General features: G+C 40.3%; 2 protein-coding genes across 2 annotated transcripts in view; one reads left to right on the forward strand and one right to left on the reverse strand.

Annotated features, from left to right (window-relative positions):
- Nucleotides 1-13,222, forward strand: part of LOC128738162 (autophagy-related protein 16-1) — a 288,388-nt gene that overhangs the window by 64,673 nt on the left and 210,493 nt on the right. The gene's annotated exons all lie outside the window — the stretch shown is intronic.
- LOC128738156 (uncharacterized) overlaps nucleotides 1-13,222 on the reverse strand; it is a 69,986-nt gene that overhangs the window by 40,601 nt on the left and 16,163 nt on the right. Inside the window, exon 3 of the mRNA XM_053833068.1 lies at nucleotides 5,506-5,707. Within this exon, the coding sequence (XP_053689043.1) occupies nucleotides 5,506-5,707 (202 nt within the window). The remainder of the gene's footprint in view (nucleotides 1-5,505; nucleotides 5,708-13,222) is intronic.

The raw sequence follows: 13,222 nt of genomic DNA on the forward strand, positions 1-13,222 counted from the left end.
ACTGAAAACTCGGAGCAACACTCGCGCGCCACCGTGTGGCCATGTTGCGAAACATGCTTATTTGAAAAAATTAATGGGTTTTGATTGGACGATGAAATTAACGCGAGTGTCTCGTATGTTTGTTCTGTAGTACAGGACAACTACGGAGCTAGTTCAACAATTCTACTGACTCGATCTAGCAGCACCGTCTAGCCGAGATTCGAACATACGACAACTGGCTTGTTAGACCAGCACTGTACACACTTAAAAAACTCAGCAAAATTTGCCGAGATTTGGACAGCCGAGCGTTCGGTGAAAATTTCAACTTTGCAAATCGACGTTTACGGATCTTTACTAACGTTTGGCATCATAAAAATTTTACCGAACGCTCGGCTCTCCAAATCTCGGCAAAATTTTGCTGACTTCGGCACTTTTTTTTAAGTGTGTATCTAACTGGGCGGTTAAGAACTGAAATCAAAATCAAATAACTCAAATCTGGTACACCTCAAGGTTCTCATTTGGGATTATAGCTTTTTATTTTGTACGTGAATGATATTTCCGCCATTTACGAGAAACTGAAAGTGTTAATTTATGTCGTCAACATAAGGCTGTTTTTAGTGAACAGCAATAACGAATATTAAAAAAAAGCTGTTGGAACATAATATAAAAATCGGTTAGTAGCACTAGAAATTTTTTGGTTACAGCACAATGTCGAATGCAGAGCACCGTCTTTGAAGTTTCTAAACGTAGTTGTCTGCAGATCAGCAGATTTTGGATAGTTTTTAAAAAAGATGGCGTTAGTGAACTATCCATAGTCATACCTAAAGTAAATATTCTTTGTAAAGCTATTGACATAGCACGTCTTTTCCCCTGTATAATGCTCCATTATTGGGGAATACAGAGTTCCCATGCACCATTTGTTCGCCTACTTCAAAGCTACGTATGACGCAGTCGATCGCAATGAGCAAAGGAAAACCGCAGACGAGGAGGGTATCAGCGGAAAGTTGATTAGATTGATTTTAGCTACGATAAATGGTACTGTAGATCTATTGTAATATCGCCCGGGTGTTTGCTGTAACCTGCACGGCATATCTTTTTTGCTACTATCGCTATTGAGCTGCAGTACCAATGAACCGAATGGCATCTCATACATTTTTCTCATTAATTCTGAATCAAAGTGCCTTGAACTGTCGCTCCAGTTGCACGAAAAATGCTTATTTGTCATGGAAAAGTAGGGGAAAAGTTAATTGTTGGACGAATACCTGTCAAAACTTCCTATTTGGAAATTGGACAGTGTTGCTGCCATATCCAAAACACGAACTAGCAACATGTTTGCCACAAAAATCTCCATGAAACAGCGACAGTGACATTCTATATATATTGATTCAACTGAAAAAGCCAAACACAGTCTAGAAGTATACCCAGGTCATCGATAAGCATTGCCAATGCAATTCAAATACCAGTCAGTTAGCATTTAAGTCAACTTAAAAGCTACTTAAAAACTACTTTGGCAAAATATACGGCTACTTTACTGCTAACCCTCTTATAGTGCTGACAATGCTTATTGACAGCTAGTTATCGACAAGAAGCGTTGAATAGAATTTTGGATGCCAACTTAAAACAGCTATGCTGTCAAAAAGCTAATAAACAGCAACGTGCATTATAAAACGCCAGATGAGTGGCTGATTATCTGCTTATTTATGTTAATGCTCTTTGGTTACCTGGGTAGTGAATAAACACAGATCATTGTCAAAATTTCTTTATTAGCTGTTTGTGGAATAGCCGAGAGAGTTACCTGGAAGGAGCGTCAAATATAGCTCAGGCTCTCTCAAGCTCCCACCTAGCGCCTCCACGCAGATCTAAGTCAACTGATCACGTTCAATGGCCTTACCCGGAAATGCTTCATGTACTTACTGGAGCAGCTAAGCTAGGAGGTGCGAATTAGAGCGCCTGTTCTCCAGGTGAGGAACGGCTCATACAGCGTCTGTCTCGGAACGGGTGGCTGAATATGAAATGCTGTATCCCGCAAGCTGTACCTAAGATGGCAGACCCATCCGCGGGATGTAGGTATCGCGACCCCGGTGAGGTAGTATACCGAAAAACTCAATTACCACGAATAACGAAGAAAGAAATTCAGGACTGAACAATCGGTATAGGACACAGCAAGGGACAAGGAAACGATTAAGGGATAATGATTGGAAACTTGGTACCTGGAATATCCGGCGTAGCAGTGGTGTTCGTCAGGAAGCTTGACCAACGAATCACAGAACAGCAGGTAGAAGGAGAAGATATAAATGGGCTGTAGAGGAATATCCATGGTGCCATCGAAACAGCTGCGAGAGAAGTGGTAGGCACGACGCGTGGAAGACAGCGTAACAGCTGGTTTGATGCCGAATGCCAGAGAGTGACAGATGAAAAGAACCAGGCCAGGAGTCGTATGCTCACTGCGGCAACGCGTCAAAACAGAGAAAGGTAGAGAGAGACTAGAGCTGCGGAAAAAAGAATCCATCGTCTAAAGAAACGCGAGTACGAGGAGCACGTGCTCGCCGGTACAGAGGAGTGATACGCCAGCAACGACACACGGAGTTTCAATAAAACGGTGAGATGCAGGAACTTTGCCATGCAAGTGATGTGCAATGATAGCGCTGGCAACCTGCTTACCGACAAAACGGCGGTAGCAGCCAGGTGGAAGGAGCACTTCCAGACACTGTTGAATGGAGAGGTAAGCGCGGAGATCAGCAGGGACAGGATAGGAATTGTAAGCGAATGGTCTCATTTGCCCAATTTTCAAAAAGGAACATCGACTGGAGTATAAAAACTAACGAGGAATTACATTACTCAATGCTGCATACAAGGTGCTTTCCCGAATCCTATTCTGCAGACGGAGTCCGTTAGCAGAGTCCTTCGTCGGCGAGTACCAAGCTGCTTTTCGTGAGGGTCACTCAGGGTGAGGGTCGATTCAGTTAAACGAAATGAGCTGTGGCAGATAATGCTAGAACATGGTTTTCCGACGAAACTAGTTACGCTGATTCGTGCGACGCTGGACGGATCCAAATCATGCGTTAGAATAGCGGGTGAGACCTCAGCTGCTTTCGTGACGTTGAATGGACTGAAGCAGCAAGGGGATGCACTCTCTAACCTGCTATTCAACATTGCCTTGGAAGGTGCATTACGAAGAGCAAACGTGGTAAGGAATGGAACTATCATCACGAAATCTCACATACTTCTTGGTTTTGCGGATGACGTCGATATCATCGGAATCAACCGTAGAGCAGTGGAAGAGGCCTTCAGGCCCTTTAAAAGGGAAGCTGCGAGATTGGGACTCACCATTAATACCGAAAAAACGAAGTACATGGTTGCTGGTAGGGAACGTGGGAGCTCAAGTGGTGTTGGCGCCGAGGTGGAGTTAGATGGGGAACGATATGAAGTAGTGGAGGAATTTATATACCTTGGTACACTCCGCAGCTGCGAATCGGGCTTTCTACGGATTACGTAGCCAGCTGAAGTCCCGTAGTTTGCACAAAACTGGCGCTCTACAGAACACTAATCCTCCCGGTGGCCCTTTACGGACACGAATCATGGACGCTAAAGGAAGCTGATCGACGAGTGCTATGGGTTTTTGAGCGTAAAATTCTGCGATCTATACTTGGTGGCAAAATGGAAAATGGAGTGTGACGCATGAATCACGTGCTGTACCAAGTATACAAATATGCTGATATAGTGAAGGTAGTGGAATGTGGCAGGCTGCGGTGGGCTGAACACGTGGCCATAATGCCCGACGAAAGAGTAGCCAAAACTATTTTCAGCAGAGAACCAGGAAGAGGCCGTAGATTCCGAGGCAGACCCCGCACCCGGTGGGTGTGTGCTGTTGAAGACGATGCACGTTCAGCTGACGTTCGTGGGGATTGTAGTACGGCAGCCCAGGACCGACGGTACTGGAGGACCATAATTCGTTCAGCGCAGGATCGGTAACGGACCGTTGTCACTAAAATAAAGTAAAGTTAAGGGTTAGCCAATTAAAAACTGAAGCGGTCTTCGATTGTCATTCATTAAACCACACTAAATTTTGTATTTGCCACTACATATTTCTTCCCCACTGTTTGCATTACTTCAGTTTAATATAAAAGAGCATGCTGGCTTGTATGCAAGTATTCAATTGCTTGCGAGTTCTTGTACGATCAACAGAAGTTGATTGCTTGTGTCATATCGTATCGGTTCGTCAGTGTTTATATTGCTTTCTTGAAAAAGTTAAATTGGTTGATTACAATTAGAAAAGACAAGGCAAGGCCTATTATTACAGGAACGACGAAAAACTCCGACGATCTAGAAATGGATTTTATCTTTAGATTTCCTGAAAGTCAATCAGTGAAAAATTGTATTTAATGAGGATTAAAGGTCATTTTTTCAACCGCGGCATCGTAAACTTAGGCTCTCCTTACGAGGGTAGATTCGAGATGAAACTTAAGATAAAAGAGACTTACGACAGCTACTTGATTTGTGACATCAACACTATCATCAAACATAAGAACGCAAAGGTTGGAAGATGATATGAAAATTCAACTTCAGACTGGTAGTGCCGAAGGCTGAAGCAGGTAATTTGTGTACCTAATACCTTTTCAAATGCAAGACTGTAGAACATAAGTTGGGATTAGATGCCGATAACTCATACATCAGAAAGCTACACCCTGCTGTTCGGTATTCCATAATAGACACACTAAAATTACTAACCAACCATCCTGTCTGAATACCTACTTTAAACATGAAAGTTCTGTGGCAGAATGTCCGATTAGATCCCAATTAAAGACATTATACGCCCTTTTGTAAAAAAGCAGCTTAGATCTTGAAAGTGAAACATCATTCGTGCCAGTCATCCAATCTATTTACGATCCGTGATCTGCTCTGCAAATCGGGAGATACGCACGCCGCGTGGCGAGAACAATTAGCCTAATCACTAGATTCGAATCAGGTTACCACCGTACCGGACCGGCAGCCGGGCATTTGATGTCCAGACGCGAACAAGCCATTTCCTTTGTCCGAGCAGAATCCGTTCTACCGCTAAGAGAATGTTGACCTTTTGGCGCATTCGTCTCGGAATCGCAAGTCGGCCTTGGGCACGTGCTTTGGGAGCGGAATTTTGGGTTTTGAGGATTTTTGCACGGTCATTCCGTTGAAGACTGCTATTTCAGCTCGCGCACAGGGCGGAAATCAGTTCAAGGAGGCGTAATTAGTCTAGCTTCTATACAGAGTTGCAAAAAAAAAACAACTACCATCGAACTATCAGTTGGGGCCTGGGAAACATAATATCGATTGCTGCGGTTCTTCGCACTGTCATTATATTTAATCTGTCTGCCGCCGTTGGTTGACTGTGACTGCACTGCGATGATCACGAATACAATTTGACCGCAGTTCGATTGCATAATTGACTCGCTCGACACCGAGGCGACGTTTTTGCGGCAACGACGGTCGCCGCTCGCCAAGAAGCCAATGACAAAAATAATAGTATTGATTACCGCTGTGGGCACTTACCGGCATGTGAATTCATTTTCGCCCAAACACATCTCCAGACAGTCACGGCGGTTGAGAACCTGGGAAGTACGCTTGACGTGACCATTGAGCTTGTAGCCTTGCACTCTGTCGATGCACCAGGCGCGCTCACACGGGCGCAACTTCAGGCAGGACTTCTGGGCGTAGATCGTGAACACCGGGAACTGGGATTTGGTGAGGGCACCTGCAATGAGAAAATCGAATTTCCGAAAGTCAGCTCGGTGGAACTTTGTAATCGTACTGATCAATAGTGTTTTGTGAAAAATGGTAGGAGTAGTAAATTTTATTGATTGAACATTTTTGGTGTAAAAAATCCCAGCCACCTGCGCAACGGAAATCGGTCTAAATGCAAGACAAACACAATCCCTTTTACTTATGTGCCTCCTCCCATCATCAACAAAGTAATTTTACTACATGACAACGCTCGGCTACATATCACATGGGTAGTTTATGGAGAGAACACAATCCCATTTCTGCAAACAAATCAGAGTGGGTAAAAACCAATAAAAAATTTAAAAGAATTCAAAATTTAGAAAAATGCCATCAAATTGTTAGTTTTTTTTCTAAAAATAAATTATATTTGCAATAGTCTACTGCATAACCTCACTAAAAGTCTCTGTTTGTCGATAAAAAATAGGCATAATTTGTGACACACGCTATGTCTGAAGGGTGCGATTATGCAACTTTAATGTACATAAAATTTTCTTTCACAACGTGTTAGTACACGTCTTCACGATTCAGAATATGCTAATTTTAAAAAAATCCATCGGGAAAAAATTGAAAAAAGTCAATTTGAATATTTTAGCTGTAATCAACCGGGTACAGGTGTACGGACTTAGTAATTCCATAATACAAAGTGCTCCGATTTTGCTCAAACTTTGTGGATTTGTTCTTTTTATGAAAATTTTAGACCCGTATTTTTATTTTGGCGCTTATGGTACCCCCTCTTGATTTGGGGTGGTCCTAGAAATCAGCATCATAGTCTTGACACCTTCTTTTGAATACTTAACTTTTGCCACGAAATCTTTAAATATCTCAATTTTTGTGCTTGAAGAATGAAAATTGTTAAATATGGAGAATTTCACTTGAAATAACTCGAAACAGTGGACCCCTCGTTCGCCAAAAGACCAGAACAGTATTAAAAAGAGTTGATTTTTGGCTAACTTCAACATTTTTATCGTGTGACAGTCCCGAAATTTGATATATAAACAAATAACAAATGACATGGTTTTGTAAAAAGAAAGGATGAGGCTTTCAAATTGGGCGAACAATTTTTTGGAGCGAGAATTGCAAATGTCGCCATATTAGATTATGACAAGAAATCGACTTTTTGCCACATCACTCGGTTTTGTTTAAGATCTAAGATGGGCGCAACATAATTTGTAAGCACTATCTTTCTTCTTTACAAAACTATTTTTTGGGAATGGATAGGAAAGAGTGGAAAGGTAAGGGGGGGAGGGGGTAATTGGTAGCTACGTATAACAAGTTGTCGTTGTGAATTGGTCGGACCAAGCTTTCCACTATTTTCCCGCCGTTCAAAAAACATTTTCGTTACTTTTCCCTACCGCTTTAACCTTTTAAGCTTTCAAAAAATATAAAAGCTGGGATCTTATTATTGTCATTGCATGGAAATATGTTTTAAGGTTAAGTTTAAGGTTTTTGTAATCATGTCATGGTTTGGATAGTTTGGGTTTCAAACCAATATTATTCGAAAAAACTAATATAGGTTACAATGCATCGTTTTTATTAGATACTCACTAATATACCTTTCGACTACTATCAAAATTGTTGTAACCAGTTGAGCGATTTAAAAGTTTTTGGGTAGTTTTTCATTTCGACGTATCTGGCAATGAGAGATTCTCTTCGTGTCTCCTCTCTTCCGTTTTATACGGCGAAACTAAAGCATTGAAAAGAAAATTTTCAAAACATTTAGTTAGCCAGTGATTCCGGCAACCGATTCGCGCAAAGCTGATGCGCTAAAATGCATTAGTATCGTCGTAAAAAGCGGAAGAGAGGGGACACGAAGAAAATCTCTGATTGTCAGATTCGTTGAAATGAAAAAGTATCCGAGAGTATTTAAGAGAAGGTGTTATGACACCGATAATGATTTTAGTACCACCCTAAGTGGTCTAAAATTTTCGTAAAAAGAACAAATCCACAAAGTTTGATCAACATCGGAGCACTTTTGCTCATGGAATTACTAGTGCGTACACCTGTACCCGGTTGATTATAACTAAAATATTCAAATTGACTTTTTTCAATTCTTTCCCGATGTATTTTTTTAAAATTAGCATATTCTGAATCGTGAAGACCTGTCCTAACACGTTGTGAAAGAAAATTTTATGTACATCAAAGTTGCATAATCGCACCCTTCAGACATAGCGTGTGACAATAATCTTTTCAAATTTATTGAAATATCGGTTTTCACGAGTTATATTTAAAAAGGGCAAGTCAGTAAAATCTTGTATCTTTCACTTTCAGACAAAAAAAAATGTTCGAACGGCTTCCGAGGAAGTTCTCTGTATTTTGAAACAGTTTTTTTTGTAATACCACAACTTTTCCTGTTTTTGAAATATTTTCAGATAAACCTTGCTGCTATTTCAGCACACCACAACCACGTGGTACGCTGCTAAAGATGGATCATTTAAACCATCAACTTCACACCATTTCCATTTCCGAGACAGTGAGAAAAAAAAAGGAATCGAGACTGGATCATTCCATTGTACCCCACCTTAGCCGATATCGATTAGGCTGCTGATATTGCTGCCCTCAGTTGCGATGGAATTACCACCTGATGGTGCAGTGGTCGGCAATTTTCATCGCGCTAATTTATCCCCTACAGTGGCTCGGGACAGGAAATCTCCATCTTTATGGATCATTGAACGTCCTCCGCGAAGATTCATCGCCGTTGCCATTGGTGTTGTTTATATAAATTCAAAATCAATGGTAATGAAATGACTGATTAAAGCTTGCCGCAGGTGTGGCAATTTACATCTCGCAAGTGTGCCTCTTCGTGTTCAATCTAACCGGCCGAGGTAGGACCGAGATTGATAGGCATAGGTAATCATGCCAGTGGTAGTTGCTCTACCAACGGCAAGGCATCAAGAATCAATAATAGCTTTCGATTACCAATCTGTATCGGTATCCGATTCAGGTTTGTAGATGGAAGCAGTACAGTTCCGACCAAATGGATCATCGATGAATAATTGCCGTTACGTCTGCCGGTTCGGTATCTAACAGTCATGCAGCCCCTTTTGTTTGGCATCCGCTGAAAAGCGTCGCTAATTTAACTAGAATTCCGTAGCGGTTACAAAGTAACCGGCTTAGATTTGCACTATTCTTGCTATGTGCCCTGCTGGGTGAAAGCAGCAAGGCCGCAACGTAATCGGTGACGTATAGATGGATGGGTACACTTCAGGGGAAATTCACTTTTGTTATGTTCATGCTGAGAAAATGAAAGTGTACATCTCGAATGTTTCCAATTTTGAATTGCCCCATTATTAAGTACGTTCGAAAGCACATAAGCTGCATCTTTACAGCGAGTGCAAAAAAAAACAAACCCCCTCCTCCTTCCTTGATGATAGAGCGCATCAGTATTACTAGCTACGAAACTCGAACGGAAGGAAACGACCTCTAGGAGTTCGTGAGTCACACCAAACATGCCACTGGTTGATGAAATCAATCACCAACCGATGTTGTAAATAGACAAATTGGTGGGATTTATACTAATTCTAGGGTTTCTTCTAGCATACGCGCAAGGAATGCGCAAATCACTCGTCCGCTCTAGGCGACGAACCCCGGCTGGTGGCACTGCGGTAGACAATAGGGTCCGAACGGTGCAGCAACCAGAGTTCGGTCGGTCATGGGAAATGGTTTCCTAGTCTAGCAGAGGTTCGGTGTGTGGTGGCAGATTCGATTAAACCTAACCCCACAAAACCGCAGCGCATCGGATGGGGTAATTTACGGTGTTGCTGCCGATGTTGTTGCTGCTGCTGCTGTTGCATAGCTATCGAACGGTAATGGGAGCAACGATTTTCGCTTTCGCAGTTGGTTAACGCGGGTTAGAAAAGTGAGTGAGTTCGTCCGACTGACTGAAAAACGACGCAAGAGATAGAGTGAGAGTCTTATGATTTCGATCATACCCGCGCGTGCGCGTGTGTGTGTATGTGCCAATCCAGTGAATGATCCTCATCTTCTTCTATTTTACGAGTTCTTCCAAGTTTCCATCATCGTGAGGTAGTGTTTCTGCATATATTAACCGAAAGAGGCGTAAAAGTTTGCATGAGATAAAGTATTCAAATGATTTCGAATGAGATGAAGGCGTTTTTCGAGGTTACTGTGAAGAAATTTTCGAGAATTTGATTTTGGTTGCAGAAATTTTTTGATTCAGTTATTTCTATTGGAAAATACATACTTTACAAACATCCCTTTCTCGAGTTGCACTGAGCGACAGCGGGTGCATGACGTCCAAAGCTCAAAGTAAAAGTGAGTCCACTACAAAGGAGTTTAATTATACTATTTCTTTCTCAGTCAAAAGTGAAAAGAGTGTCGTTCAGATTGCTTTCAAGCAAACGGAATTTATAGTAAGCAGAGTAGATTGTAAGGAGGATCAGTTATACAGCAGACACAGGGAATTGGACGTTTATTGATGGCCGGTTGTAAAGTGAAAACGAATGAAACTTAGTGATGATTGAAAGATCTTACAATACAAACTTGTTCGGATCTGGAATGAAAATGCTATTTTTGAATCCAACATTTAACCTACGGCAATAAAATTTCCCAATGGGGACTGTTTTGAACCGGAGATGGCCGTTGGATGCCAAACATTCCTTATTTGACGTCAATTTGAAGTCCTAAACGATAGGTTATCGCAGAAAAAAGCATGAAAATCTTAATGAAAACGATGCTGAACCAACAAAAAATATATAGCTATTTAAAATGATATCAAAAATCGATTTTTTGTAGAGAAAAATGAAACTTTTACTATTTAGTTATTCTGATAGTTACGCCGCTTTGAACTTGCAGGTTTTCGAACAGTTTATAGAACGGAAAAGTTTCATCTTTTTCTATTTTCAGATTTACCAAGCCACTTAATAGAGCTGTTTAAGTCAATCGATTTATGAATTCTAGAAGCAATTTCGTCTAAAAAAATTCGTGTTGTAGGACTTTTAATGCAAAATATCGCTTCACTCTCTTGGGACCAGTCGCCGTACATTCGAATCTCGGCTGGGTGAAGCTGTTAGAGTCAATAGGATCGTAGCACTAGCCCCGCAATTGCCCTGTGCTCTAACAGCTAGCTGCGAAGTCTGTCGAATAAACCCAGAAGGTAAAGCTTCGAACACAGAACGTAGCACACCTACTGTGTTACCTGACTCACTGCGAAATGCGTTGTATTCGCGGGATCGTGTTGGTTCGAAAGGTTTCGAAAAATATCGCCCTTGTACCGAAAATATCGTTAATTTTGATCACTAAAAATAACGTACTTAAACATTATATTTCATGTACCAGTAGTACGCAATAATTGTATTGTGAAACTGAATTGTTATTTATGTAACTTTTTACAAATTCGTTTGTTATCGATATTAACTGAATATACGTTATAAACGAATAAACCGTATGGTTACGTTTTATTTCAATAATACGCATATTCGCAGTGAGTCAGGTAAAACAGTAGGGTTGACTAAGTGGAGGATGTCAGCATATCAATCTTCTTGTAAACTTTAGTTCTTGAAGCAGTTACCACTGAAAGTCATTATTATCAAGCTAAATATCTGATTTACATTAAAAATTGACGCACTAGAACTAATTTTAATCAGTTGGAATGCATTTTAATCACTAAAATGCTTTCTTAAGCAGTTTTAAATTTTACTGATGTGTAGACCAAATCAAGGTAATGTCATTTGGCAGATACTGGCACCCTTGTTTACATAAGAGACGGCAGAATCCAACCAAGATTCAGTGTTTAAACGGTAAGTTTGTTGTTCAAACAGCAATATAACTAAATTAAAAAAGCCATTATGCCAATAACATGTTAAATACACACGCTTCATTCGATATAAACGAAAAGGAAAATTGTTCAAAATGTAAACAAGGGCGCCAGTATCTGTTAATTGAAGGTATGATGATTTGGTCTATTGGCAACTTATCCCAAATTATCAGTTATACCACAGACAAACCGACATAACACTCACTCTCCCATTTGTCGCACGCTGTACCAGTCATTTCATATATATATTGTTGGTTGGGAATGTTTAACAAAAGGAGGGAAATGCCCCATAAAAATACTTGATTGTTTGAGAAATGCACATATTGTTAATTAATATTTGGGAATATCGATCATAGATTCTCTTCATGGCAGCTGTAAAAATGTCTTTTAACAATAATTTTTACATCTTGATGTCGAAAGTACAACAACATGTCTGAAGTTTTTTGGAGCGTCTTAGTAGAATACGAAATCCGAAATTAAATAAAAGAAAGCTTTTTTAAATTAAATTCTACTATTTTGAAAAATAGTAGAAGTTAATTTCAGACAGCAACATGTGTTTGTATGAATCACATCTATGGTTACAACAACATCAAGATGTTGTTCTTTGCAAAATATTCCGAAAATATGAAAAAACAATTAATTTTTTTTGCAATTGATTAAAACAGGCGACCCCGGAATAATTGGTTCGTTACCCTAAATGTTTCATTTTGCTTTAGTGCACCTGTCATCTGTCGTAGACAGACACTCAAAATTAGTTGAAAGGCATAGTGTAAGCAACCTTACAAGGTATAACTGGCATACAGATGAAAACTGTCAATCCGCTAACTTGTTGGTGTGTTAGTTAAAAGACTAAGATTGCCAAATAATTACAATAAAAAGCTCTTTTAAAAGCTTCACTACAGTCGATAAAATCAATAATCAGTAAAATCGAATCAGTGAATGGTCCCCAAGTTGCCCTGTTCTTAAAAATCGAAAAAACAAACCGTGTAAAAAAGTATTTGAGTGTAAACAAATCACCCAGCGGTGTCATTTGACGGCAAAATGACGTCATCATGCAATGAACTATAGATAATAGACCAAATCAAGGTGATGTTCCGAATCTGTTTTGACAGATTCTGGCGCCATTGTTTGTATAATAGACGACAGAATCCAACAAGGATTCAGTGGTTTAAATGGTACGTTTGTTGTTTGAACGGCAATACGACTAAATTTGAAAAGCCATTATGTCTGTAAAATGTTAGGCACACACGCTACATTCGATATACCGTGATCACAGGTAATTCCGATCAGTTTCTAATTCTGATCACTCAACCAAAGCAGCCGATTGATCTTCTGAAAATCGACTACATTAGTTGAGTGATCGGTCGGAAACAAGAGCTGATCGGAATTTTGCCGTCAAATGACACCACTTGGTGGTTGGTTTACATGTTTTTTTGTCACATCCAGCGGTTTCGAACTGAAATTTCGTGAAGGATTACTGTATCAATTACTTTAAAATGCGTGTAAGGCAGTTTCACTTAAATAAAAACTAAACATTTTTATCATTATCTGCCGGGCAAAGATAGAAAACTCAATCAAATTTTAAAACCATGTAAATAAACCACCAGGTGCTGTCAAAAAAGTGTGGTCAGGAGCTCCCGTGTAATGCTGTATAGACGAAATCATCATACCGTCAATTGACAGACACTGGCGTCCTTATTTACATTTTTGACT

The sequence above is a fragment of the Sabethes cyaneus genome, chromosome 1, assembly GCF_943734655.1.
Source record: "Sabethes cyaneus chromosome 1, idSabCyanKW18_F2, whole genome shotgun sequence".
NCBI classification, from domain to species: domain Eukaryota; kingdom Metazoa; phylum Arthropoda; class Insecta; order Diptera; family Culicidae; genus Sabethes; species Sabethes cyaneus.